This window comes from Miniopterus schreibersii (genome assembly GCF_964146895.1).
Source record: "Miniopterus schreibersii genome assembly, chromosome: 2".
NCBI lineage: Eukaryota > Metazoa > Chordata > Mammalia > Chiroptera > Miniopteridae > Miniopterus > Miniopterus schreibersii.
In genome coordinates, this window is record NC_138102.1 from 29,299,325 (window position 1) to 29,326,156 (window position 26,832).

Here is a 26,832-nt window from a genome sequence, read left to right on the forward strand (position 1 = left end):
TTTTTGTATATTTTAGTTGTAAATCCAGATTAGTCCCGCTAGAGTGTCAGTGTAGCTTCCACTCAGCCCGCTGCTATCTTCCCCCTTATCTTCTTGAAGTGGATAGCTTTCTAGGTTAGTTCATGTAACTGCTTCATTATTTCCAGTGGCTGAATGGAATATCATATTATAACTTTATCAAAATGTATCCAAATCTCTATTGATGGCCATTATATTTCAAATAATCATAAAATGAACAAGCTTGCACATATAAAATATGTATTTATCTCAGACCTTTGTGTGATTGTTTTACTTTGATAAATTCCTAGGATTGAAATTGTTGACTCAAAAGGAACACTAATTTTATTGGCCACAAATATTGCCAGATTATATTTACAAATAAGTGTTATCAATAAATGCTTCAAAATTTGGTAATGACACTTGCTCAAACCCTACCCTGATCACCACTGTATATTTCATTCTTTTAAAATTCTGCCAAATTAATAAGGGCAAATTTCTTTTGTACTCCGATCTTTTAATATTTTATTTTATTGCTTACTAATAAATTTCATCTTTACTTGTAACTAATAGTTAAACATAATCCTTCAAGGCCATTTACATTTGCCCATTTACATTTACTTTGCCATTGCTTCCCTTTTCTGTTCCCTATTGATTTTGAAGAACTCTTTAGATATTGTCAATATGTAAACATACTTATTGTTAGTTATTAATTATTAGGGAGGGAGCTTCTTGACATTAGGTACAAAACCATATTAACCTTTTTTTATCCAGGAAAATTACAGTTCCTTGCCTAAAGTAGACATTCAAATATTGACTAACTGAATAAAATTGACACAGAGTGCTAATTAATTAATTCTCCCATGTCCTGTTATATAAATAATCAACTAATTAAAATAGGTTCCCATCTAATCTTCCTTCTATTTCAGTAGTTGTGGTCATCAACATGCTTTTTAATTAGCCCCATCATTATAACTTTGCTTTGAGTTCCACTTAGTCATCTGGATTACTAAAATGGGTATAAAAGATTTGCCTATCATTTACTAATGTAATGCTTCACCATTTTCTAGTGCATCATTTGTTTTTTCTGACTCAGTAATTGATCTTACTCATAATACAGACATGATATAAGAGCACTTCAAAACTGAGTTTGATCAAGACCTTTTTCTTTAGAGTTCTGACAATAAAATTTCAGTTTATTGAACTGAATTAAAAAGAAAAACTCCCTTAAACCAGTATGTATGTGTGAATATATGACCCTAATTTATTTATATTTTTGTCATTAAAAGCTAATCATGAGACATTTTGATTGGAAAATTCCACTAAGAATGGCAGAGCATAGCAATTGAAGCAGATGTTTTGCTAAAAGAGCATCAGGTGTTGACTTCTGTCATTTTCTACTAGAACAGATTTTCTTAGCAGTCAGGACACACCTGTGTCTTAATCAGTTATTGAACGTGTAGAGAAGATAAAAATCTCAGCATATACTTTCAGTTGTGCAAAAGATGGTAACATTTATGGTTTATAGGGATAAAAAATGCAAATATTTTGGTGAGGGACACCTTTCGATCTACTACATACCCTGAATCAGGTTGAAGAGATTCCCTTACGTAATAATTTGCTGAGAATCTTTACCACAAATGGGTGTTGAATTTTGTCAAATGCTTTTTCTGGACTTACTGAAATATTTCTATGCTTTTTATCCTTCATTCTGTTAATATATTGAATTACATTTATTGATTCTCAGTTGTTAAACCTTATATTTCATGGATAAACCTACTTGGTCATCCTAGATTATACTTGGGATATACTGTTTGATTTGATTTTCTAATACTTTGTTGTTTATGAGGGGTATTTGTCTGCAGCTCTGTTTTGTTTTACTTGTACTATTATTGTCAGGCTTTGGTAACAATTATGTTATCTTTATAAAATGAGGGAATTGAGTTTCTCCCCTATATTCTGAAAATTTTTTTTTGAAACACTGGTATTATTCTTTTCTTAAATGTTTGGTAGAATTCAACAGTGAAACCATCTGGAATCAGAATTTCCTTTGTAGAATATTGTCTGATTTTGAATTAAATGTCTTTAACAGATAAGAGACTATTCAGACTTTCTATTTCTTTATTGTGTTAGTTTGGGTAAGTTTTGGGTTCCAAGGAATTTGTTAATGTTATCAAAGTTGTCAGATTTATTGTCATAACATTATTCATAATATTTTATGTATTCTCTAATGACTGTAGAATTGGTAGTGGTACCAGTCTTTCATTCTTGATGTTAGTAATGTTGTTTAATTAATAGCTAACATTTGTTATGTGCCAGGCACTTTCAAAGTATTACTCTCTAATAATAAAAATAATTATTAGGCAATTATTAAGTAGTAAGCACTGCTCTAAGCACTCTTTTTTATCTAAATCTTTCAAAAATACTGTGAAAATGTTGCTTTTATACAAATTTTACAGATGAAAACACTGAAGCACCAATCTGCTCAATGTCTCATGTCTGGTAGAGACATAGCCAGTGTCTGAGCACACGCTGGCCCAGAGTAGGCACTTTTAAGCACTTCACTACAAGCTTCTGTATATATTTCACTTAGTCTGCACAACAACTTTATGAGCAAATACTATTATTGACACCAGTTTTATAGATGAAGACATTGTGTTTCAATGAACTTGAGTTAATTAACTTGCAGTCACAAACATGGTGACCTGTGAAGATAGATTTAAACTTAAGTGTAACATCAAAAACTTTATTAAGTATATGAGGCTTGTGTGTGTTATGTTTCAAGGTAGTAAAGGAAAGGGAGATAATGGTAGTGTACAATGAGGCTTACTAGCAGGGGTGATAACAGTAACTTGAAACCGTTGTTAAAGGGGTAGATGATGCTTAAGGGAAAACAGTTGGGGCCAAGGCCCACTTTGCATTCTGCATTTCAAATATAAACTATTTGTATTTTTTAAATTGTGTACCCCAGACAAGTGTGAGAGGTGGTCAGGTGTGTATACTGGAAAATTGTGGGGTATCATGTTCTGATTACCTATGGAATGTCAGATCTTTTAGATGTAAGGGACAGAGAAATCTATTCAAACTCTTCTAAGTAAAGAGTCTACTTACTGGCTCAAATAATAGTCAGTTCCAGATATAAGTTTTATTTTGTCCAGTTGAGATTCAAAAATTGTGATGACCTCATGAACACACAGTCCTACATTTTTCACTGTTAGCCTCACTCTCCTCTCCTTGCATCTCCTGTCAGTCATTTCTCTTGCTATGGCAATATGGCCACCAGCAGATCTGTGCTTAACTACTGTTCTCTCTTCCTAGAGTTCTAAAAAATCTACGATTGAACTTGATTGATTCATAAATATATCCATGGGAAAAGCACACATTTCTCTAGAAGATATACCTATAACTGAGTTTCTGAGTCACAGGATATGCATGCTTTTCCATTTAGAAGATAAGGCCCAACTGTTATCCAAAGTATTTCTATCAGTGTACATTCCTACTGAAAGTATATGAGAATTCCTGTTGCTTTACATCTTCACTTTACTTGATATGGTCACATTTAAAAGAATGTCCATTTGTTGACATATAATTATTTCAAATTGTCACTGTCGTTAGTATATCTCTGATAAGTGAAGTACCTTATCACATGTTTATTAACCATGTGAATTTTTTTTCTCTGAAGTACTTTTTTATTTTTTTGCACATTCGTGTTGGGTTTTATGTCCTTCTCATCTATATTCTCTCTCTCTTGCTCTCTTTCTCTCCAGATTTAAGTAGTTTTTATAAATTATGATACTAATTCATAGATGCCTAAATTACATAAATTATGGGTAGTGTTTCTTGTGTCTTACTTAAGCAATTACTTCCTGTCTTTAAGTAAAGAAGTTAGTTCCCTATGTTCTTTGTTTTATAATTTTTACCTTTTATAGCTTATTTTAATTAACTTGCTGTTGAGTTTTGTAAGGTTAGAGTCAACTTTCACTTTTACCACATGCTAATACAATTATCCAATAACCATCTATTTGATATCAATTATAAAATCTTTGTTGAAAAATTTTCAACTGATTTGCATAGCTATGTCTCTCATAAACAAAGCACCCATATTAGAAGGATCTGTTTCTGCTTTTGCACCTTCCATTCTGTCCATTGGGCTTTATGGATATCTGTCACCCAATACTACACTGTATTTCTTATTATAGCTTAATAATTAAAGTGACCATATAATTTATTTTCCAAACTGGGAAAGCTATGAGAGTGAAAGAAGGCAGAAAAAATAAAATTATGTGAATTTCAGAAATATTTATTCATGTGTAATTCAATTCTGTTATATTGGTGAATCTATAGAAAGTCCTGTTCAATATAATTTATTTTATCCTCACCCAAGTATATGTTTTATTGATTTTAGAGAGAGAGGAAGAGAGAAAGAAACATCAATCGGTTGCCTCCCATGCAACTCAATAGGTTGGACTGGGGATCGAACCCACAACCTAGGTATGTGCCCTAACTGGAAATACAACCCAAAACCTTTTGGTGCACCAGATGATGCTCCAACCAACTGAGCCACCCAGCAAAGGCCTATTCAATGTGATTTTTAAAAATAAAAGTACTTCTGAAAAATAAAATAACATTTATACAATATCTACATTGTCTTAGTCTGTTCTAGCTGCTATAACAAAATACCATAGACTGGCTGGCTTATAAACTACAGACATTTATTTCTCATAGTTCTCAAATCTGGGAAGTTCAAAATCAGGGCACCAGCAGATTTAGTCTGGTTAGAGCCAGCTCCTTGTTCCATCCATCACTGTTTTCTGTGTCCAGAAAGGGTGAGGGAGCTCTCTGGGTCATTTTTATAAGCACATTAGTCGTCTCATGTGAAGTCCACACTCATGATCTAATAACTCCTCAAAGACTTGACCTCCAAATATCATTATCTTGGGGTTTAGGTTTCAACATATGAATGTTAGGGAGACACAGACCTTCAGTCTATAGCAACATTATATATATAAAAGCAAATCTTTAAAATCTTTTAGCATTAAAAGATAATAAAAGCAGTATAATTAATCTTGGTAATATTAACAAAATAATTTCTTACCTACATTTGTTTGTTTTATTCTGTCACTGGTATTTTTCAGAAGTAAAGTTATTTTTTTCAATATAATCTTATATATAATTTGCTATAAATTTACTGAAATCTCAAAAATTTAATTTGTGGTTAATAATTTTATGCTTGCTGAGGTCTTTGATTGACTTTTCTTTGGGAACCCAGATATTTTTGAGAAAATACTCCTTTTAGGTTTTTAGTTACCTAGTAAGTGCAGAGAAAATTCTGCTTAATGGAGGATTTTCTCATCGCTTTAAAAAGTATTAAATGTGTAATTATTTTACCAAAATGTTTTTCAGGTACTATCTTTTAGTCTGTATTCAAATCATCTTTGTTTGAAAAAAATTTGCAAGAAAAAATTACTTTAACCCAGTCAATTCTATTTATGGTTCTTTTGAATGTTTCACCAAATTTATATGCTGGAAAAATCATAGGCCTTCTCTGTTTCATTTTGTACCAGTCAGAACATAAATGTATCCAATTAAAATAGGAACTTCATCAAAAATTCTTCTCACAATCCAAGATATTCCAAATCACACTTAAATTCAGAATTAAATTCTATATACCATCTGAGCTCTCACTGTTTGATTTGCTCACTTCCTCCCTTGCTTTTGTCGGGATAATTTTCAGTGTCTTTTTGGTCGCAAGATCTATTTTCAATAATTGCTTTCCACCCAGTTATTCAAACGCTGAAGTTTCTTAGCACTATATTCACTGACTACTTGGATTAAAAGATTTTCAGTCACTTTTGAACAAAAGGGGGCTGATTTTTTGAAAACCTGTTTATAAAATAATTCAATAATGCATTATGTGTTTGGTTGAGCCATACCATTTCTGAACTTTGAGAGTTTTGATCTTCCAGATAAATATAAAATGTTAGATCACAGTTCCATCCACTTTGTGCCTACATGTTTCTGGTGTGTTTTCACAATCTGTCGAAATGTTAATGGGCTATTTTTTTATCTTTCTCCTTGTAATTCTCCTTGTGACTCTTATGGATTGGACTGTATTCCCTTTGGTCCTTCCATTGCATGAGCTGATGAGATAAGGATGCGCTAGGGAGATTTTCTCCATTTCCCTGCTGGTTTGTGGGCTTCTCCTCTGTTGTTTCCCTGAAGGATTCAGAATATGGCCTCACCTCTTTCAGGTAGCCCTTTCTTGGTCTATCTAAATGGGGTCTCTTTCAGGATGATTTTTTTTTCCCTTTTGCTTGAAGCCCCAGCCCCAGGGCTCAGGGGCCTTGCTGCTCAGGTCCAGGATCTCAGCTGTAGGCATTCTTTTGCTTCCCACTACTTCTTGGACCAGCTTCTCTGGGGCATCTCTCCTTTGGGTCATTTGAATCTTCTCTCAGTCTCACTCCCAGTGTTCCTCAATTTGGATCTTGTCTCTCCAGCTGTTCCTTAGAACAAACCTCCTCTGGAGGAGAGAGTATTTGAGGTATTTCTGAGGCTCACAAAGACTGGCTCTGCCATGGCAGTGTTTGAAACCCTACCTTCTGAATTTTTGAGCTTGCCAGCAACTTGAAGGCTTTGAGGGCTTCTGGTGTGCCTGTGGCTATTTGCCCTCTCAGGCTTTCAAACTAAAAGTTCCATTCCCTCTTTGGGGGTGAATAGAGGTTGGAAATACATTGGTTTCTGCAAGATTTATAGGTTGTGCATTCCAACACATCCTGTCATTCCCACCTCACAGAAACTGATTTGTACTGGTTTGGCCTAACCCAGACATTTGACACTCTTTGTCATCTAGTTTTGTGGAATATGCCATCATTGTTTTTCCTTTCACTATCCTAATTGATTTTTTTGTTTTTCCAGAAAGAATATTTTGGATATTCAAAAAATGTGCTGCCAAAATGATCACATTACTTGAGTTACCTGTGAATTCTAATTAAATAATTCAAAGTAGTTCTCATTATGCCTTTTAATCCTACCCCTCAGAGATAACCACTATTTAGCTTTTATTAGATTTTAAAATATTTTTTATAAACCTAAACAGATATATACTAGTTTCTATGGACTGAATTGTGTCACCTCCAAATTTATATTTTGATACCTTAGCCACCAATGTGGTGGTGGTAGGAGATGGGGCCTTTGGGAAGTAATTGAGGTGGTTTGAGTTCATGAAGGTAGGGTCCTCATGATGAGATTAATGCCCTTGTATCAAGAGACACAAGAGAGTTTGCTTCCTTTCCTTTCTTTATTGATCATGTGAGTACAGAGTGAAAAAGTTACCATCTGCAAGCCAAGAAGAGTGTCCTCACTGGAGAACCTGATCTTTGCCACTACCATCCCTGCTGATTATTTAAAGTCTGAGAACTAGTGATAGAAATATATCACAGCCTTCTCTTCTGTGGATATATATGATAATAATGTATCATTAAATCTGTAGCTAGTGTTACAGATCTATTCTTTGGATAGTATTGTGGGAACAGCACTAGCATTATAATATCTGGGAGTAGCTGCCCAGGTGTGGCACTCCGAGATCTGTCCCTCTGGCTTCACCCATATTCTGGCTGGAGATTTACTGAATGCTGTAGAGAAATGGAAGGGCAAAGGCTGAACCAAATGTTCATTTATACCCCCTGCCTGGTATGCTTTCCTGTTGAGTCCAGTGATGTTGAGCACCAGGAAGGTCAGTTGAAAGTGAGACAGATGTTCCTATGACAGCTGCAAAGTGTTGCAGGAACACATTCAGGAAGGCTTCATTCTAATATCCATGCATGGTTCCAGACAGTCTTTATAACTTTTCAGGTTCTACAAAAAAATTCCTGTTTTTTTTGAAATTGTTTTAAACAAATCATATTTGTGTCCAAATATAAAGCAAACTCAAATATAACATGTTTTAAGATCATCTCTTTTATTTATTTTTATTTTTTATTGGGGTAACACTGATTAACAAATCTACACAGGTTTTAGGTGCACAATTCTACAACACATCATCTGTATATTTCATTGTTTATATAATATAAAAGCTGAGTAAAAAAACTACTGTACCTTCTAATGCATAAAAAATTTAGCAATTTAAATAGGATTAAAAGTACAGATTCCCATTAAAATAAGTATAATGAAATAACTTAAGAACTTTGAATTTTTGGAAGTACATAAACATAAATGACACCCTCAACAGTAAACACTGACTATGATAAATATGTATATCATTTCTGCAATGTTCTCTTATAAAAAGCATATCCTTTGCTATATTCCTCAATATAATGTATTTGCAACTGTACAATTCATCAGCCTTCTGAAATGTGCCTGTGCTATTAAACTTCTCTATGCCATTAGTCACACTCTTAGGTAAAACCTACTCAGGAGTTTCTAGACTCCACAACCTGCTTTTGCTGATAAATGAAACCTACATTCCAGCCAAACTATTTGTTCTTTATTTCCACTGTGCTGCATTTGAATGGAGAAGCTAACAAGAATCAACATTTACTAACCTGGTTAACACCTTCTTTGAATGTATTTCTCATTTTGATTTTAGTGAACAGTGAGGTTCACTAAATGAAAATGAACTTTTAACCAATATCTAAATTTCCTCAATGAATCCCAACCACCTTCAGCAGAGCTGATTTCCTTCACTTACTATGTATTATCGTTTACATGGAACCCCAGCCTTTCTCTCTATTTTCTTTTTGCAGATTCCTCATGTACCCCCTGCACCCCCCTGAACACCCCTGCACACACACACTCTAGTACAGCCCACTCACCCATAGGTCCTCCAGTGCCTTGGGCCCCTCCTGCAGGCACCACAGTCCTTGAAAATTGGGGGTCTTCTTCAAGAATTCTCTCTAATGTTGCTCAACTCTTAATGCTTAATACCTTGCTATGTGGCCCCTCTCAAACTTGGATTGGAGTTCACCCCTTCCTCAGCTGAAGTTTCCCAAATTACTAATTCTTGAGCATTTTCCATTGTATTGTGGTTGCTGGCCTAGTTATCTCTTCCCCTTAACTAAGCTTCAAGAGCCCAGATATGGTCTTTCATCTTAGTCTTCCCATGTTCACTCTAGAATCAATGTAGAGCAAACCGACTTGGGATTGGTTGTTGTTGACAATTTACTTTCAGAGGGCCTGTGCCCTTAAAGCTGTCTCATTTTAAAAATTCTGATTCATAGGAACTGTTAGAGGAAGGCAAGGTCCAGATTACTTTAAAATAAATAATTAACTATAGTCTATTGTAGAGAGTATTGTCCTAATTATTAAAAAACATAAAACACTATTATTTTAATGCAGTATATCAGAGTTTTGCTAAAATCATTGAAATATTTTGTGAGACATAATTTGACTAGATATGAATAATAATTAGATAAAAACAGTAGAGCTCAGTTTTGCTTCTTCACCTTATTTGAGAGGAATGGACCTTTAATTTTTGGTCGTTTCTTTTATTTTCCCTATTCCCAGTCCTCTTTCTGATTTAATCACATGCTTGAAGAAAGAGAGAGATGCTAATGTTCTGAGACACCATTAGAATTTGTGTGTCCCTGATTAAAATTAATAATGCAATAGCTAAGGGAAACTTGCATTGTTATCTAATAAATGTGGATATATACGCTGTCATACTTGCTACGTCAATCTCAATCGGGGATTTATAATATAAAGGAAATGTTGGAGAGATACTACAAAAGGGAAATAGTGACTGTATCTGAATGTTGAGATTATTTATGACTTTTTAAATTGCTTATTTGTTTTTGTAATTTTCTCCAATGTCATACATACTTGTATAATAGCCATAGTTTTACATATATATGAATGCACACATATATTTAGTTTAGTTTATGATATATTGTATTTGAGGGTCCACATAAGAAGTACAGGTAGCCCTGGCTGATGGGGCTCAGTTGGTTGGGCATAGTCCCATGCACCAAAAGGTTGCCAGTTGGAATCCTGGTTAGGGCACATGCCTGGGTTGTGCTTGATTTCCTCCCCTGGTAGGGGGCATGCAGGAGGCAGCTGATCAATGTTTCACTCACATCAATGTTTCTCTCTCATTCTCTCCTTTTCTCTTCCTCTCTCTCTAAAATCAATAAAAAAATCTTTTTTGAAAAAAGCAATATGGTTAATAAATAATATTTTAGTATGAATTATGGAGAAAAATTTTGACATTAATCAGACTTAAATGATAATTGTCAGTATCCCCCTAACTTTGTATTCGCCAGAGAGGTTAAGGGAGTTTTAAAATTTTGTAGTCTTTTAAAAATATTCTATAATGAGATCATATGATGAGGTGGTGATTCTAGGTGAAGATTTCTTAGATTATAAATTCCCTGGATTTGAGAAAAAGTTATAGCTTTATTTCTGATGCCAGAACTCCCATGCAGATTTGAACAGAACAGTGGTTCTTACCTGGGAGCAAGTTTGCTTCCAGGGGACATTTGGAAATGCTCAGTGACATTTTTAGTTGTCAAAACTGGGGAGAGGGCATTGTGTTACTGGTGTCTTGTGAGTAGAGGCTAGGGAGGCTGCTGAAACTCATACAAGGTAAAGAACAACCACTCACAACAAAGAATTATCTGACCCCAAATGTCAATAAGGCAGTGCTGTGAAACACTGTCTAGAGAAATTGTAAATAGCTTGATATCAGTAGCTCTGCTGGTTTTTAGCTTTAAACCATCCCCTGGTTTAATGAGTCTATCTGTCAATGGCAAGAGTACTCAACAGAGAGCACAACTCTAGACTAGTGGACACGGGATGTGAAGAGTATAAACATGGAGTGATGGGAGTGGGGAAGGGTGTTAGTAAAAAATTGGACTTGGGAGAAGAAAGAATATATATTTTAAGAACAAATGTGATAGTGCATTTCAGCAGAACTTCTGCCACATTCTTTCTTAGAGGAGGAACTTATTAATCATTGTGAATAGGAACAGGTTTGACTTGAGCTGAAAGTCCGTATCACCTAGGTTGGAGACACAGGAGGTGCAAAGGAAGCCAGGCTGGGTGGGGAGGTTTGTAGACACTTGGGAAGTGGTCACTTATCTAGGTATTCAGTCACTTTGCTCACCTTTCTCCCTTTGGGCTAGCAGAAGGGTTCTGGTGAATTTTTCCTTTTCATATTAAAATTCTTCATATCTTAAGATCATCTTTGTGTTCTGAAGCTTGCTCTAGTCTGCCTGTGAGCTTTCTGTGTGAGTGTCCCTGCTCAGGGGCACCCTGTGGACTTCTCTCGCCAAGGATTTTCTGAGCTTTCTGTCTTACACAGGAGAGATAAAGATAAATATAAACCTATCTAGGCAGCATCTTCAAATAAGGAAGAAATAGGGTGAAGGAAAATAAAGGGGCAGAGGAGAGAAACAAGTATGAAATGAAATCCTATAACCTAGGTATTAATAACTAAGTCTAAGTAGAGATAGAGATAGATAACAGAAAGAAAAATTCCTTTGAAATATTTTTTAAGATTAAAAAAAATCCCATCCTGAGTTTATTTAAAAAAAGGCTTTGGATTATTACATTTCACCTATACTTTATAACAATGGTTCAACAGGTTCAAAACAAAAGGGAGAGGGAATAACTTCAGGATTTAGAATATGACATGCTCATTTTCATGTACTGCAAAAACTATTAAGAAATAGGAATGCAGATTTCTGATATTCCACATTATTTATACAATAAAAAATGCCAGACTTTATGTTCACTTATGTCTATAAGCAGACTTTATATTGTATTTAAATCTGATTTGGATATTAACCCTTTATCCGATGTGTTGTTGGCAAATACGTTCTCCCATACAGTAGGCTCCCTTTTTGTTTTGTTGATGGTTTCCTGTGCTGTGCAGCAGCTTTTTATTTTGATGCAGTCCCATTTGTTTATTTTCTTTGTTTCTCTTGCCCTAAGAGATGTATCAGCAAACATATTGCTATGAGAGATGTCTGAGATTTTGCTGCCTACGTTTTCTTCTAGGATTTTTATGCTTTCATGTGTTACATTTAAGTCTTTTATCCATTTTGAGTTTATTTTTGTGTAAGTGGGTGGTCTAGTTTCATTCTTTTGCATGTACCTGTCCAGTTTTCCCAGCACCATTTATTGAAGAGACTGTATTTACTCCATGGTATGTTCTTGCCTCCTTTGTCAAATATTAATTGAGTGTTAGGGCTTGAGTCAATTCCTGGGTTTTCTGTTCTGTTCCACTGATCTATATTTCTTTTCTTGTGCCAGTACAAGGCTGTTTTGACACATTTGATAAAGGGTTAATGTCCAAAATATATAAGGAACTCATACAACTTAACAAAAGGAAGACAAACAATCCAATTAAAAAATGGGCAAAGGACCTAAATAGACACTTTTCCAAAGAGGACATATAGATGGCCAAGAGACATGAAAAAATGCTCAGTCACTAATCATCAGAGAGATGCAAATTAAAACCACAATGAGGTATCACTTCACACCTGTCAGAATGGCTCCATCAACAAGTCAACAAACTACAAGTGCTGGCGAGGGTGTGGAGGAAAGGGCACCCTAGTACACTGCTGGTGGGAATGCAGACTGGTGCAGCCACCATGGAAAACAGTATGGAGGTTCCTCAAAAATTTAAAAATTGACCTGCCATTTGACCCAATGATCCCATTTCTAGGAACATATCCTAAGAAACCCGAAACACCAATCACCTATGTTCATAGCAGCACAATTCACAATAGCTAAGATCTGGAAACAGCCCAAGTGCCTATCAGTAGATGAGTGAATAAAAAAATCTGTGGGACATTTACACACATGAAATACTATGCAGCTATAAAGATGAAGGATCTCTTACCCTTTGGCACAGCATGGAGGGAACTGGAGAGTATTATGCTAAGTGAAACAAGCCAGTCAGAGAAAGACACATACCACATGATCTCACTCATATGTGGAATTTAATAAACAAAATAAACTGATGAACAAAATAAATCCAGAGACACAGAAGCATGGAACAGACAGGAATCTCAGAGGGAAGGTGGGGGTGGGGGGAGTGGGTGGGGAGAGAATCAAAGAACTTACATGTTGATAAGTGTAACCCATGGACACAGACATTGGTATGAGGAAGGCCTGAGGGTGGGGGGGACACGGGTGGAGGGGATCAATGGGGGAGAAAAGGGGACATCTGCAATACTTCCAACAATAAAGATGAATGTCAAAAATCTGATTTGGTTTAAGAAGTTGAAGTTTTAAATTTAAGAAGAGAGTAATCACAAGAAGTGGGTAGAAGGAAAAACAATGCTTTCTAAAATTTTAACAGATTTTCTTTATCCACATTCCTGGTTGAGAAAAGAGTATTTTATTCAATGTCAAAATAGTTTAAACTGCCAAAAGAGAAGAATTGAAGGACTATCTCTTCAGCTTAGGCTGGGTTCAGATACAAAGCTCAGAAAACATTTTAAAAATTTTTCCTCAAAATCTCAATTTTTGCTTATTTAAAGATGCTTTAAGGTAAGGATGAACCTGCCATAGAAAGCATATCTTTAAATTTCTAGATCTTTTATGTACTTAAAAAATTCAGCACATTGAAACCCAAAGAGCCAGAATGATATACTCACACACACAGTCTTTTACGACATTAAGAGACACTTACAGATCAACCCTCCGTCCAGGGCACCAAGCTTTGATGGTCACTGCATATAGTTTCTGGAACTTGGATTTTGCATGAATAAAATTTATTATACACCTTATTATGCTGCGGACAGAACTAGTTGGTTGAATCCTGCCCATTATGTTTTGCAACTTGACATTTTAAATTCCCACTTCTGCATCCCAACACCCACTGCGTCTCTCGAAAATGAGTACCACGATCCATCCCTTTGGTTTCTCAAGATACTTACTTAGAACGTTGGCGCCCTGATACCGCCTATGTGACTGTGCACCCGGCAGGGTATTGGGGTCATTAGCCAGCAGCGAAGGGACACAGTGACTGCCCGGTGGAGCAAACCGCCTCCTCGACCCCCGCCAGCAGAGCTCGGGACCAGGCTGCGCCGCGGGGTCACAGGAGGCGCCTGGCGCCAGTGCCGCGTCCTGCCCGCGCAGCTCGGGTGGGAGGACGGGAGGGAGGGATAGAGTGGGCAGGGTTCTCGGGTAAAGCCGGACTTATGTTCGCTCACAGCGTCCACGCGCGCGAGCCGGGAGCGCGGGGACCCGTTCCCCGGAGCGGCTGTCGCTTTCTCGGAACTCCGAGAACCAACGCTAAGGGGCACTAGAGGCTTGGACTGCAGCGGCCGCCACCCGGCAGCGCGCCGCCCGCCGCTGCGGAAGTACCGGGGACAGCAAAGCCTAACTCGCTGGGGGCTGCGGTCAAGGGAGCCTGCGGCGCTCCGGGTTCGAGGAGGAACCCTCTGAGGCCACCGCGTTGAACTCCAGGCGGGGGGTGACCCCCTGGTATCCGCGGTGTCACTGTTTTCCTGACTGTATGAGGCCCTTTCTTACCTCGTACTTTCGAATAGGAAGCACGTCGCTGTGATCTATACAGCGGCGCGTGCAGTTGTAGACACAGCATCCTTTCCACACACAGCACGAAACTCGCTTGACAAAATAATGGAAAGCACTGGTAGTTGTCGATCTCTAGTTTTAAGGGATCCTGAGGTCCGTGCAGAGAGACCAGATGCCACCTCCTCTCTCCTCTAGACAATTCACCTTTACTTCCCTACCTCCCAGCCCCCAACCTTTCATTTGAAGCCGATCATGACTTAGTTAAGAAGGCGCTACCCGGACCCTCTCCCCATTAGAAACCTGGAACCGACCGCTTGCAACTCGGACTTTTTCCAGAGGTAGAGAGGGAGTGGGAGGTGAAGAAATTAGCTAGTCCTCGGTCGTGCATCCGCATTCTGACTTTTGTCCGTGCCAACGGAAAGAAAAAGCCAATAGGCGAGGACGGGGGACGCAAAGGAAGGCGCGAGCGCTGGGCAGTCCAGGCGCCCAGTGGGGCCGCGGGCCGCCGCCCCACCCCCTCCGGCCCGCGCGTCCTCTCCCTCCTCCTCCGCCGGCCCAGCCGGTGCCAATGCGCCAGGATAGAGCTCCGCGCCCGAGGAGATGACGCAAAAGCCAGCGCTCCCCCCAAAAAAGTGTTTCTCCAGGACGAAGATGGCGGCAACTTAGCTGGGGACTGAAGATGACTGTGGCTCTCGGGAGGCCCAGCCCAGGCAATTCGGCCCCGAGGTCCCGGGGAGGCGGTGTCAGCAGCCGGAGCCCGGCGGCGGAGGCGCCCTCGGGCAGACCTGCGACAGCAGCGGCGGCGGCAGTGGGAGCGCGGGGTGGGGGGTGGGGGGGAGGGACAGCCCTGCCGGCGGCCGCCCAGGCTCCGGACTCCGGGAGAGACAGCGAGAAGTAGCAGCCGGAGGAGGAGGAGAGACAGGAGAAGGGGAGGCCGGAGGAGGAAGAGGAGGAGAAGCGGAGAAGCGGCGAAGGCGGAGGAGAGGACCCGGGGCGCACTGGTCGCCGCCAGCGGGCGGCGGAGACGGAGGCGCGGCATGCCCCCGGCCGGGAAGAGCGGGCGGCCCTCGGCGGGGCCATGGGGACCCGCGCGCTGACAATGCCTGGGTGAACGAGCGGCGCCAGCCACCCGCCACCTCCATCACCTCCTGCGCTCAGCGCGCCGCCGGCCACCAGACCCAGCCACCCCCGACCGCCTCTCCCTCCCGCCCTCTCTCTCTCCCCCCACTATTGTTTCCTACTCTACCGAGGATGGGGTCGGCTGACGATTAGGTCGGAAGCAAGTCAGATCTTCCTGCAAAGCCTGGTAATATTTATGTAGGCAAAAAGAGAGAGAGAAGAGAGAGGGGGGAGAGGGGCGCAGGGAGAGAGAGAGAGAAGACGCGGGAGGAGGGCATAAGGAAATTAAACCTTTAAGTCAATGCATATTGTGGAGACACCGGCACAGGAGCCCTCACGGTGGAGTCGGCCCGGGCTGTGCGTTCCCAAAATATGACCAGGGGTGCTTGGATGTGTCGGCAGTATGACGACGGCTTAAAAATCTGGTTGGCAGCACCCCGGGAGAACGAGAAACCGTTCATCGATTCAGAGAGGGCTCAGAAATGGCGACTGTCTCTGGCATCTCTCTTGTTTTTCACAGTCCTGCTCTCTGATCACTTGTGGTTCTGCGCCGAGGCCAAGCTGACCCGGACCCGGGACAAGGAGCAGCAGCGGCAGCGGCAGCGGCAGCAGCGGCAGCGGCAGCAGGAGCCCTCCTGGCCCGCGCTCCTGGCGAGCATGGGGGAGTCCCCGCCCGGCGCCCCGGCACACAGACTCCTCTCCGCCTCCCCGTCCCCCACGCTGCCCCCCTCCCCGGGGGACGGCGGCGGCACGGGCAGCAGAGGCAGAAGCAACCAGAGCAAGGCTCTTTTTCTAGGAAACTCTGCCAAGCCCTTGTGGCGCCTGGAGACGTGTTACCCCCAGGGCGCCTCCTCGGGCCAGTGCTTCACGGTGGAGAGCGCGGACGCGGTGTGCGCCAGGAACTGGAGTCGGGGGGCGGCCGCGGGCGAGCAGCGGCGGGCGAGGGGCGCGCCGCCCACTCCGCTCTGGAACTTGTCGGATTTTTACCTTTCGTTTTGTAATTCCTACACACTTTGGGAGTTGTTCTCGGGGTTGTCAAGTCCCAACACTTTGAACTGTAGTCTGGATGTGGTGCTCAAGGAGGGCGGCGAGATGACCACCTGCCGGCAGTGCGTCGAGGCTTACCAAGACTACGACCACCACGCTCAGGAGAAATACGAAGAGTTCGAAAGTGTGCTCCATAAGTATTTACAATCGCAGGAGTACTCGGTGAAGTCCTGTCCGGAGGACTGTAAGGTAGGAACAGTGGACTTCCTTTTCCTTCTGCCCTTCTTGAGCTCTATCATCTGTTGTGCTTGGTTGGGGTGTTTTCTAGGGTTTTGAAATAGTTTTTGGCTCCGGTTTTGTTACTTCAGTCGTCGTCGTTGTGGTGATAAGAGCTTGACTTGGTGCTCGAGTTGGGAAAGCTGGTGGATTACTGGTGGACTGGTGCCTTCTTCTGGGAATCCTTGGAAGATCAGGGAACACTCTGGTCTACTGAGATAATAAAGCCGACGCTTAAATGATCGCTTACGGATATGTAATTGTTTCAAACTCTCTTACCTTTTTAGAAAAATGGAATTTGAATGTGACTTGTTAGGAAGACAATGGTGGGACTGCATACTGATGACCCTAGCTAAAATCAGAAGAGTCAGAGACAGGCATGTGTGGTTTGGCTTATGGACCTGCACACATGAATTTTCAGATAGTGACATCATTAAGTTGGTTGACCAGGGGGGAAAGAGCAAGTGTTTGTAACTATTTATGTAGGAAGAGCAAAAACACATTTTACCTGTTTTACAGGTATAGTTCTGGTTGTTTGGGAAGTCTGGAGGCCTACCTAAGCATAGTTACCCACAATAAGTTTTCTGTCTTCTCGTAGACATTTGAATAATTATTTATCTCAGACTCAGTATGAGTGGAAAGTTTTAATTAAGTATCTGGTGATCAATGATCACTGTTAGGTTTTATCAGACATCTTACATAATTAGCTTGAGTTTTCAGCATGTTTTCCAGAAGTACTAAATGGCAAATGCATGACGCTGTGGATGAAAAATACTAAACTCCTTAATAATGTGCGCCATATTCAGGCTCTTTCTGTTTAATATAATAGTGAACATAGTCCTTGCTGACTGACAAAAAGAAAGTGTATGCAAGTTTCTTAAGAAATGGACAATGCAACCTTGGGCGCATGTACTAGTAGAAGTGTCACTGTCCGTGGTGCTGAAATGATACTGCCCAAGAGCTCTCTTGAAGATACTGCAGTGAGTGACAATTTAGTAGGGAAGAAATGATGACAGAACCTCAGTAAGCCTTAATGTTTTGTTCCAAGGGTAATTTCTTAAACAACACAATGAAATGGTATTGCTTTTAAAAAGGAATAATATTCTCTCCTTTCCTTTCTCTTCGCTACTCTCTCAACACCACACAGGAACCGAAAAACTGTCCTTTTGCTTTACTTGCTTTGTACTGGGGAAGTGCAATCAAGGGCAGTATGGATAAAAAGGACACGTGATGCTTTGACAAGAGAATGGTCTAAGGGATACCTATTTTAAAAGAACATAGTTCAAGGGCTGTATTTTGCTTTGGATTGATTAGTTGTGCTTTTGACAATTAAGCTAAACTCAAACTAATCTCGTCTTTCAATATTCTTTAAGAGCAGAAACAGATCTTCTTTGAAAAGACTAATATTGAGTTTACAACATTAATTTAGAATGCTTTTTCATAAGATAAGTGGATTTTAAACTTTCCTACATACTTTTCTTAACCATACCACTATAACTAATGCCTGGGGATTGAACTTATTCTTAATGGCAGGATTTAATAATTTATTGCATCATTATTTATTGTGACCAGATATATTGCATCAGAACTAAAAATAAGGAAAGTGGTGTGTCTGCTAATTTTGCTACTCATAAAAAGGTTACAAGCATTTCAGTATATTATTTATGTTTAAAAGTGGTACCTTGTGATAATATGAATTTGCCTGCTTTTCTGAATGTAATTCTCATAGAAATTTCTATTAATTCCAACTCACATAGGTTTAGTATGTAAAAGATAGTCTGCATTATCAATAGACTGCAGTATATTTTCATATAAGCCTGTCAAATATACCTTTGTTCAAATATCCAAATTTTAAATAGAAGTATGTTTATTTTCCTCTTGACCTGAAATAATTCTCAACTCTATAGTTGTAATTATAGCTGTAAGGTATAATGTAGGTGAAATTAATTTGCAACTTTATGAACTATGTCTGGATTGTGTTTTTATATAAAGTGGTAGTTGTTAACTGTGTACACAAAAGCACATTATAAAAATTTAACTTCTTAGGAACATTTCTTCTTCACACTGAAAAGTAAGGACAGCCATTTGAGTTCCTCAACACCACAACACATAATTTATTGCCTGTGATGTCTTGTAGCTATTTTCTTGGTTATGTGACTTTTGTTTGTTTGTCAATTTGAAATTTTTTTTCCATAATAACAGTTTTCAATAATTAGAGTTTCAAATTTAAGGCGCAAGTGTTCCTGGTTGATAACTTACAAATCAATTGGTTAGTTCCTTAATTAAATATATGATTTCTTTATGATTCTGCAAAAGCCACAAACACATCCACATACAAATTATATCACATGGCTTAAAATGCTACTTGTAGTCTTTGACAAATGTGTCTGAATTTCTTCCTAAACACATTTACTTATTTCAAACATACCTATAATTATGAAATTGTGACTGTCATCAGGGATGTTGTTCAAGATATACATTCTATGCAAAATTCCATATTTTAAGATAGCCACAAAGTGCTAGGCTATGTTAAAAGCAAATGCGCTATATTTCTGGAATTGGTAATATATTCATGAAAAAATCTAATTTAAGAGTTTGTAAATATATTTGTAAAAATATAGATATAATATATTTAGTCATATTAGTTATACAAATTATTAAAATTTATATTTTAGGAGAAACATATTAACTTTATCATGCCCATATATATTAAATGATTAATGCAGTAATTTCTAATTATGAAAAGTTAGGACATATTATTACCTTCTAGTTTTATATTTTCCCTCATTTACGAAAAGCCACATCCCATATATGAATAAAAATAAAATTGATTACATTTAATTTTTATTCAACTTCTGTTGAAGAGCTTTTGGACCTCTTGTGCTGAAAACACACACACACACACACACACACCACAAAACTGTGATATTGATCTAATACAGTCATAGTGCCTTGAGTCCATAGTAATTAGAGATCAAATACAGCTTGACTTTACTTTAGCGAACATTTGTGTTGCAACACACAGTAGAAATCATTTGCACCCAAGAATATTTTTTAATATTCTGAGAAATAGCTGACTTAATTTTTCAAAAGTAGGCATGCACATTTATCTCGTAAGTAATTTATGGAAAAATAAAGAGCACTCGAGCTGCTATATTACATAAATCAAGTAGCAAAAATGATGACAAGAATTCTTTTCTGTAGGTTGCAGTGTTTTTCAAAATTATCATTTTTACATATAATAAGAGTGACACATCTGTAATAATCTTCCAGTTGGTTGGTAATATTTAAATATGCAGTATTTTAAGATACAAAATTACATATGTATATTGCTAACCTGCTTGTTTGTTTTTTTTACTTAACGATTTTTCTCTTGTCCTTCTTTAGCTCTGAAACATACTTGAAGATACATATTATAAAATTAAGATATTTAAGGAATATAAATTTCTTTGTTACTGGTAAACTTTTGATATTGATAGCTTTATGTACTTGCTATACCTTAAGTCAGGCGATCAGTGAAAAGAGATTTGAGATTAGATTCTAACAAAAATATTGCATCATCTGTATTTTAGTTCTCCCACAATAAATACTAATTTTCATACTCTCAAGAATGTATACATTTCCATATTTTTATTTTTATAACCTAATGTTAAAGCAGATTTTATTGCTTATTCATATTGAACAGATACTGGCCAAAGATGCTCTGCCAATGTTAGGCGTATATAATAATCTTGATATCTGAGGCTTTCTGTATTGTCTGAAGAAATCACTCACAAACATTAACCAGTTTGAGAACATAGAATTTGGGTTACATAATGTACAATTTGAGCCTTTCTTAAGTTCTTAATTTATTTTGGTGTCATGAACTCTAGATTCTTGAAAATACATACTTATTTAAAATAAAATCAAATATCTAACAATTATTTCCACTTAAACATTGAATATAAAATATTATTTTGCTGTTGATTTGTATTTAATGTGACACCATCTAGGAGTGTGGAATACATATGCAAATAGATCTTTTTTGTATCTTACCACTTTATTATTTTTAAATCATATCTTTATAGTTGAATTGCTTCTCTTCAAAGTCAAATAGTCTAACTGTGCAGATAATCATTTTACCATTATTAAGGCCATTTATAAGGTCAAAACCACTATCATAACCATTTTTATGACCCATATTTTTGTTTGTTATATTTTTGTTTTATATACAACGACTAATTTTATGATCTGTATTTTATTTTTATATGAAAATACCCCAAATTTTGTCTTAATATTAGATGCTTATTGTTTTATAGACTAAAGAATGATTATTTTTACTTTGGACTTATATCTGGGTCAAATTAGTAGCTAAATAGGGCATAGCCAGAAAATTTGAAAAATTGCTATTATATATTGGTTTTAATCACTTTAATTTCATGAGACCAGTGTCTGTGCAAGGTGAATTAAAATATAAAGGAAAGGAAATCAATAATGCTCTCATTCTCATACTCTCCCACATATAAATTATAATCCATTAAGATATTTTTTCATGCTAGATTGAGTATATTAGAATCAGTATAGAGATAACTATTTCAAATAAAATAATATTTTAATTTGAATTATTTGGCCTATTGCTTTAATTTCAATCTTCAATTTTCTTTTTAATCTTTATCTTCTGTGTTTAACCTCAGATTGACTAGGCACAAACATTTTGTTGTTTACTTTATATTGATTTACACTTCAAAGATGTTTCTTCATTATCAGTAAATTTTTACTCTAGATCATGATCCTTGGGGTCCCATGGGAATATCCTGAGGATCTTTGAAAAAGCCCTTAGCCCCAAGAGATTCTGATTTCATTCATCTGGCTTATGCCATGATCTTGAGATCTTCCACTTTCCCTGATGATATATGGCCAAGGTTGAGAACCACTCTTTTAGTTGACACTGACAACTAATGTGGTAAGAACTTTTAGCTCCTATGCCTAAGTAATACATAGTCGTTTCTTTTGTTCAACCAATGAGAATGGAACTCAGACAAATATTTTTAAAGTGGTAAAGGCAATAGGACATAGCTAGAGGTCAGGGAAGCAAATATGTTGTGACTGGACGGAGGAAATAGATGAGAAGTGAATCAACTGAGTGAAAGGGTTAAAGGATGTTCCAGAAGAGAACGTGGAGAGAAGGAGGTGGATGCCCAAAGGACCAGCGTTTGAAATGTGTAAGGATGGGCCTAGTGGCTATCAATATACTGCCTTTTAGCCAAAACTGAGCCATTACACTGGTATTCAATAATGGGCCTAGCTCGGGAATGAAGAAATTGAATGATTGTCTGAGACTGATCAACTATTTGATTAGAGGGCCCCAGCCTTATTATTTCTGTCTCAAATTTTAGCCTATATAAGTGTCTGAAACTTTTTCAAAAGTGTATGACTGATTTTTGGAAAAAACAAATAAACAAAAAAACTCTGTTGCTTTTTCATAGTATTTTGTGTGAATCAAGTCTATTCTTTTTTCATCTAATCACTTTAGTAGACCTAGGAAATTACTAATTCTTTTTCACTTTTTTTTTATGGTGATGATAAGCCATGTTTTGTTTTGTTTTGTTTTTACTTATAACTAGTATAATATGTAGTTTTTTGAAGATGTAAACTGCTAAGTAATCACAGATAATACTAAACTTAATTTTGGAATTAGTTTTAAAATTATCTTATTGCTCTGTTTTTAAGTGCTTGTAATATCAATCATATTTTATTTTTTAACATTTTAGATTACAAGATGCTGTGAAACACCAAATCTAAGTTTTATCTAATAATAAATTAAATACAGTATTATTACAATCCAAATAATAAAATTTCCTCATGAAATGTTTTATTTTACTCTGATTCTATAAAATTGGAAATAAGAGATGGTTACATTTGTCTTTCTTTGCTAATAAATAATGATTTACACTATGCATTGTAATGGAATGCATGAAAATATTTAATTCTTGGGTGTGTAAAGTGTTAAAAAGTAATAGTTGCTTACCACCCCCCCACCCCTATAGTCTGTTTCTTCATTCAGTCATTTATAAACAAAATGTTGTAGAAGCTACCACAGATGGTGGGAAAAATCCTGCAAAAAATAGATTATTATCTGTTTAAATACTGTTGTTCATCTTAGCAGTAGCAGTAGGATAACCACACATGTGTGATAGGTGAATGCAATGTCTATGGAAATGCATGGAGATTTGTCAGCTTCTCCACCTTGTACAAGAAGGAAAATGGGCTCTAGTTAAAACTGTGACTCTTCACCGTTCTTCCTTTGTGTGCTTTCTTGCTATTATCTGGCTGTGTCCTCTCCTGTCATGTGGAACCTGCATTTTCAGGGGTTGTATCCCATGAGAAATCCAAAGTTCAGAAGTCTTTTCTCTGTATCTCCACTCCCATAAAAAATGATCAGTCTCTTTTTACTGAACTATTACCAACTTAGTTTACTTGAAAAAAAATCCAACCAAGATGTAAATGGGTGATCATGACAATGTATTACCTGTTGCAGAAAATGATTTGAATCACTCAGAAATTTAAATATTAGAACAAGCTTCACTAGTAAGCTAACAAGCTTTGGAGCTTATTAGAAGTCAGAAACTAGTCTACTTCATTTTTTCTTCTTGTCATCTCTGTGAGGTATTATCACAGATTTTACAGATGAGTACAGTGAGGATATAAAGTTAACTATTCCAAGGTCAAACTGCTGGTTAGTGTTAAAGATAAAGTACACTTTATCATTTGAATGAAGAGATTAATATAATAAGCCTACATTTACCTGTCACATATTTACTTTTTATTTTAAATTTATCATTAAAAACATTTTACAGGTGATAAAACAAGCTAAGATTACAGAAATTTAGGAGTCCTGGACAGCTGGGATGGATTGCCAGAAATTCCAGGCTCATCATTTCAAAGGCTTAGGGAGCAGATTTGAAAATGAATAAATCAGCAGAACACTTAGATTTAGAGTTTAACAGATTAAATGATGTGTGTAAAATTTTAGTGGGCAGGAAATAAACTCAGGATATCTGTGATATTTCTTATGCTGAATTTATAAGTTAAATAAGATACATTCACTTTTTATGATTTTAAATCAATGTCCCATTTTTACCTTGTATTAAAAGATGTTTGAATTTATTAGTTGAGAGTTATCTCTGTATTGCCTTATATCTGTAACAGTTAGAAATCTTAATTTTTATCTAATTTTTATTAGCTCCCTATAGGCTATGTCTCTAAATACAGTCACACTGTGGGTCAAGGCTTCAACATATGAATTTGGGGGGGAATACAATTCCATCCATAACACTGAGTAAGGTATGTGTCAAGAGCTGCAGGAAGTACCACTGGGAAGATGTTAGTGCTCAATTGTGAAGGATCGTGTATCCCATTCCAAGGCCTTTGAATTTCATTCCCTGTATGATGAAATATCAGAGAGGGATTTTAATTAAGGAATCACCCTGGATGATTTGTTTTTTCCCCAAAAATTAGCTCTGGCAGCAATGTGGTAATAGGAACAGGGAAACCAATTCAGAATCAGCTGCCTTCCTTTGGAGTAATAGGATGACTCTAAACCAACCTCTCCAACAGAACTTTCTATAGTGACGGAAATGTTTTGTATTTTACCCTTTCCAATGTAGAAGCCACTAGCAATGTGTGGCAATCGAGCACTTAAAATGTGGTTAGGGTGAGTTAGGAACTGAATTTAAAATTATAGTTAATTTTAGTTTATGTTTAAATAGCCCTAGTGGCTAGTGGCTACCACATTGGTCAGGAAACTCTAACTGTAGGGCCTATGAAATTGGAGAAGAAAGACAAGAAGATTCAGTAGAGTTTTCTGAGTTCAGATGTACAAATTGCTTTATAGAAGAGGGATATGATTCAAGCTTTATAAAAGGTGAGACTGTGAATGTTGACACCGTCTAATGAGATAGGCAGTGTGAATGTTGACACCGTCTAATGAGATAGGCAGTGTAGGGGGAATAGCAGTTTGGGATTGAGATTGGTGAAGGAAACACGGAGTTCATTTTTGGAGATAATGATATCAGGAGATGTCTAGTCGATAGTAGGAGATGCCAGGTGAGAAGGGAGTTTGGATGTGAAGTTCCCTCTCTACATGTTGGTTTTATTTGGGAAGGTTAGGGGAGAGATTAGATGACCTCACACAAACAGATGGTAAGTAAAGAATACCAAAGGTGAATCCTAAGAGAGAACAGCACTTAAGGGTTTGGGCAGAAAAGGTACCAAGGAAAGATATTGCAAAGAAACAAGGAATGAGAGTGAGAATGAGAATAAGGGAGAGAGAGGTAGAAAGAGAGAACAAGAGAGAGAGGAGGGAGAGGGAGAGGGAGAGGCAGAGACAGAGGCAAAGGCAAAGGAATCATGAGACTGTGATGACTTGAAAGGCGTACAGGAGGATTTTAAAAAAGATCCAGAATCACTCAGGGGTGTCTGATCTTGTAGGAAGAACATGTAGGATGAAGCCTAGAAATAGGCCACTGAATTTGGCAGTTACATTTGTTGACCTTACAAGAGTAGTTTCAATAGAATGGTAGGAAGAAATGTCAAATTGTGATGAATAAGGAATGAGTTGGAGTTGAGGAAATAACGACTAGTCCAAACTACTCTTCATTAAGTTAGGCAGTGTAAAGAAAATGGAATAGGTGGGAAGATGTGAGTTTAAGCAATAAATATTTTATGATGAAATAAATTTTAGAATATTTGTAGCTTTTGATATAATGCCCAGATGAGAATAGGAAATTGAAAGTTCCAGACTCAGAAAAAATTAATAATGGCTTCACATCCCAAGGAAGAGGTGATGAGCTCCCATCTATTACTGCCCGTGGGGAGGAGAGGTTGTATCTGTACATTCTGCTGGAGATCTCAATGCCTTTGTTTCAATGTTTATATTAAATAGGAACAATGCTTTTATTTCAGAAAATAAATGCAATTACCAACTTGAATATGTTCAAATAAAGTAAAAGCTCATTTTCAAATAATATAAATAATTACTGGTTGCAAATATGAAATTATCAACAATTACATAGTACTTGTTACTATATTTTCTTTAGGGCTGTGTTGCTCTGGGATTCAGTGGCATATTTGGAGAACCCACTGAGTTAAATATGGCTATTTCTTTATAGGGTATCTTAAAAAAGTTTATATGTTTGATAGAAAATTTTAAAAGTCGAAATTAATTTTAACCCTAATAAAGATCAGTTAAAGATAGATTGGGTTTAACGCCCAGCATCACTCACCATTTATTAGTTATATGACATTGTCCAAGTTACTTAATATAGTGATTCTAGTGTTTCTTTCACAGGATGGTTACGGGGGAGAAATTGAGACTCCCGTGCATATGAAAGTACCTAAGCTATAGCTTTTTATGCCCAATAAATTGTAGCAATTCATTAAAGCCCATGGGAGAAAAGCCATGGGAAACATCAGTAAAACTGATATAGTCTTCACTTGAGACCTCATAAATTTTCTGGTAAACAACACTTATTTACAAGAAGGTTATAAGCAGACTTCGCATTTTGCATGGTAAAATTCTCTGCTTTATTACATCTACATTCATCTAGTTCTCTAAATTAATGAACAACACTGGAATAGAATGGAAGACAATAGTTCAACTCGAGTGAAAATGTTTTGTTCCTAAAGCTTGAATTTTTTCTGTGTTATTTCAGACTCAAATGAACATGTGCTTGGCTTTAAAACAAGTAAATACTCTTAGATTATTCTAAACTGGCTTGAGCACTTTTGTTCACAAACCTCTCTGGGAGGTAAAGTGGAAAAATCATTTGATGATCTCCCATATCCTGGAGAATGATGGGTAAAAATAATCTTGGGGAAAGTTGTATGTTATACAGTTTGTTAGGCATTGCAAAGTCAGGTGTCCCCAGTTCCATATTAAAACGTGGAGCCCTTTCCCTTGATTTCTAGCTACTTGGCTTTGTATTTTGT

The 26,832-nt window shown here is 37.5% G+C and overlaps 1 protein-coding gene across 3 annotated transcripts in view; it reads left to right on the plus strand.

The window, feature by feature from the left end:
• Positions 1-15,362: 15,362 nt before the first annotated feature.
• Positions 15,363-26,832, plus strand: part of NALF1 (NALCN channel auxiliary factor 1) — a 530,644-nt gene continuing 519,174 nt past the window's right edge. For all 3 annotated transcript variants that reach the window (XM_081130076.1, XM_081130078.1, XM_081130077.1), the window contains exon 1: positions 15,363-16,836. In XM_081130076.1, the coding sequence (XP_080986202.1) occupies positions 15,973-16,836 (864 nt within the window). In that variant the 5' untranslated portion in view covers positions 15,363-15,972. The remainder of the gene's footprint in view (positions 16,837-26,832) is intronic.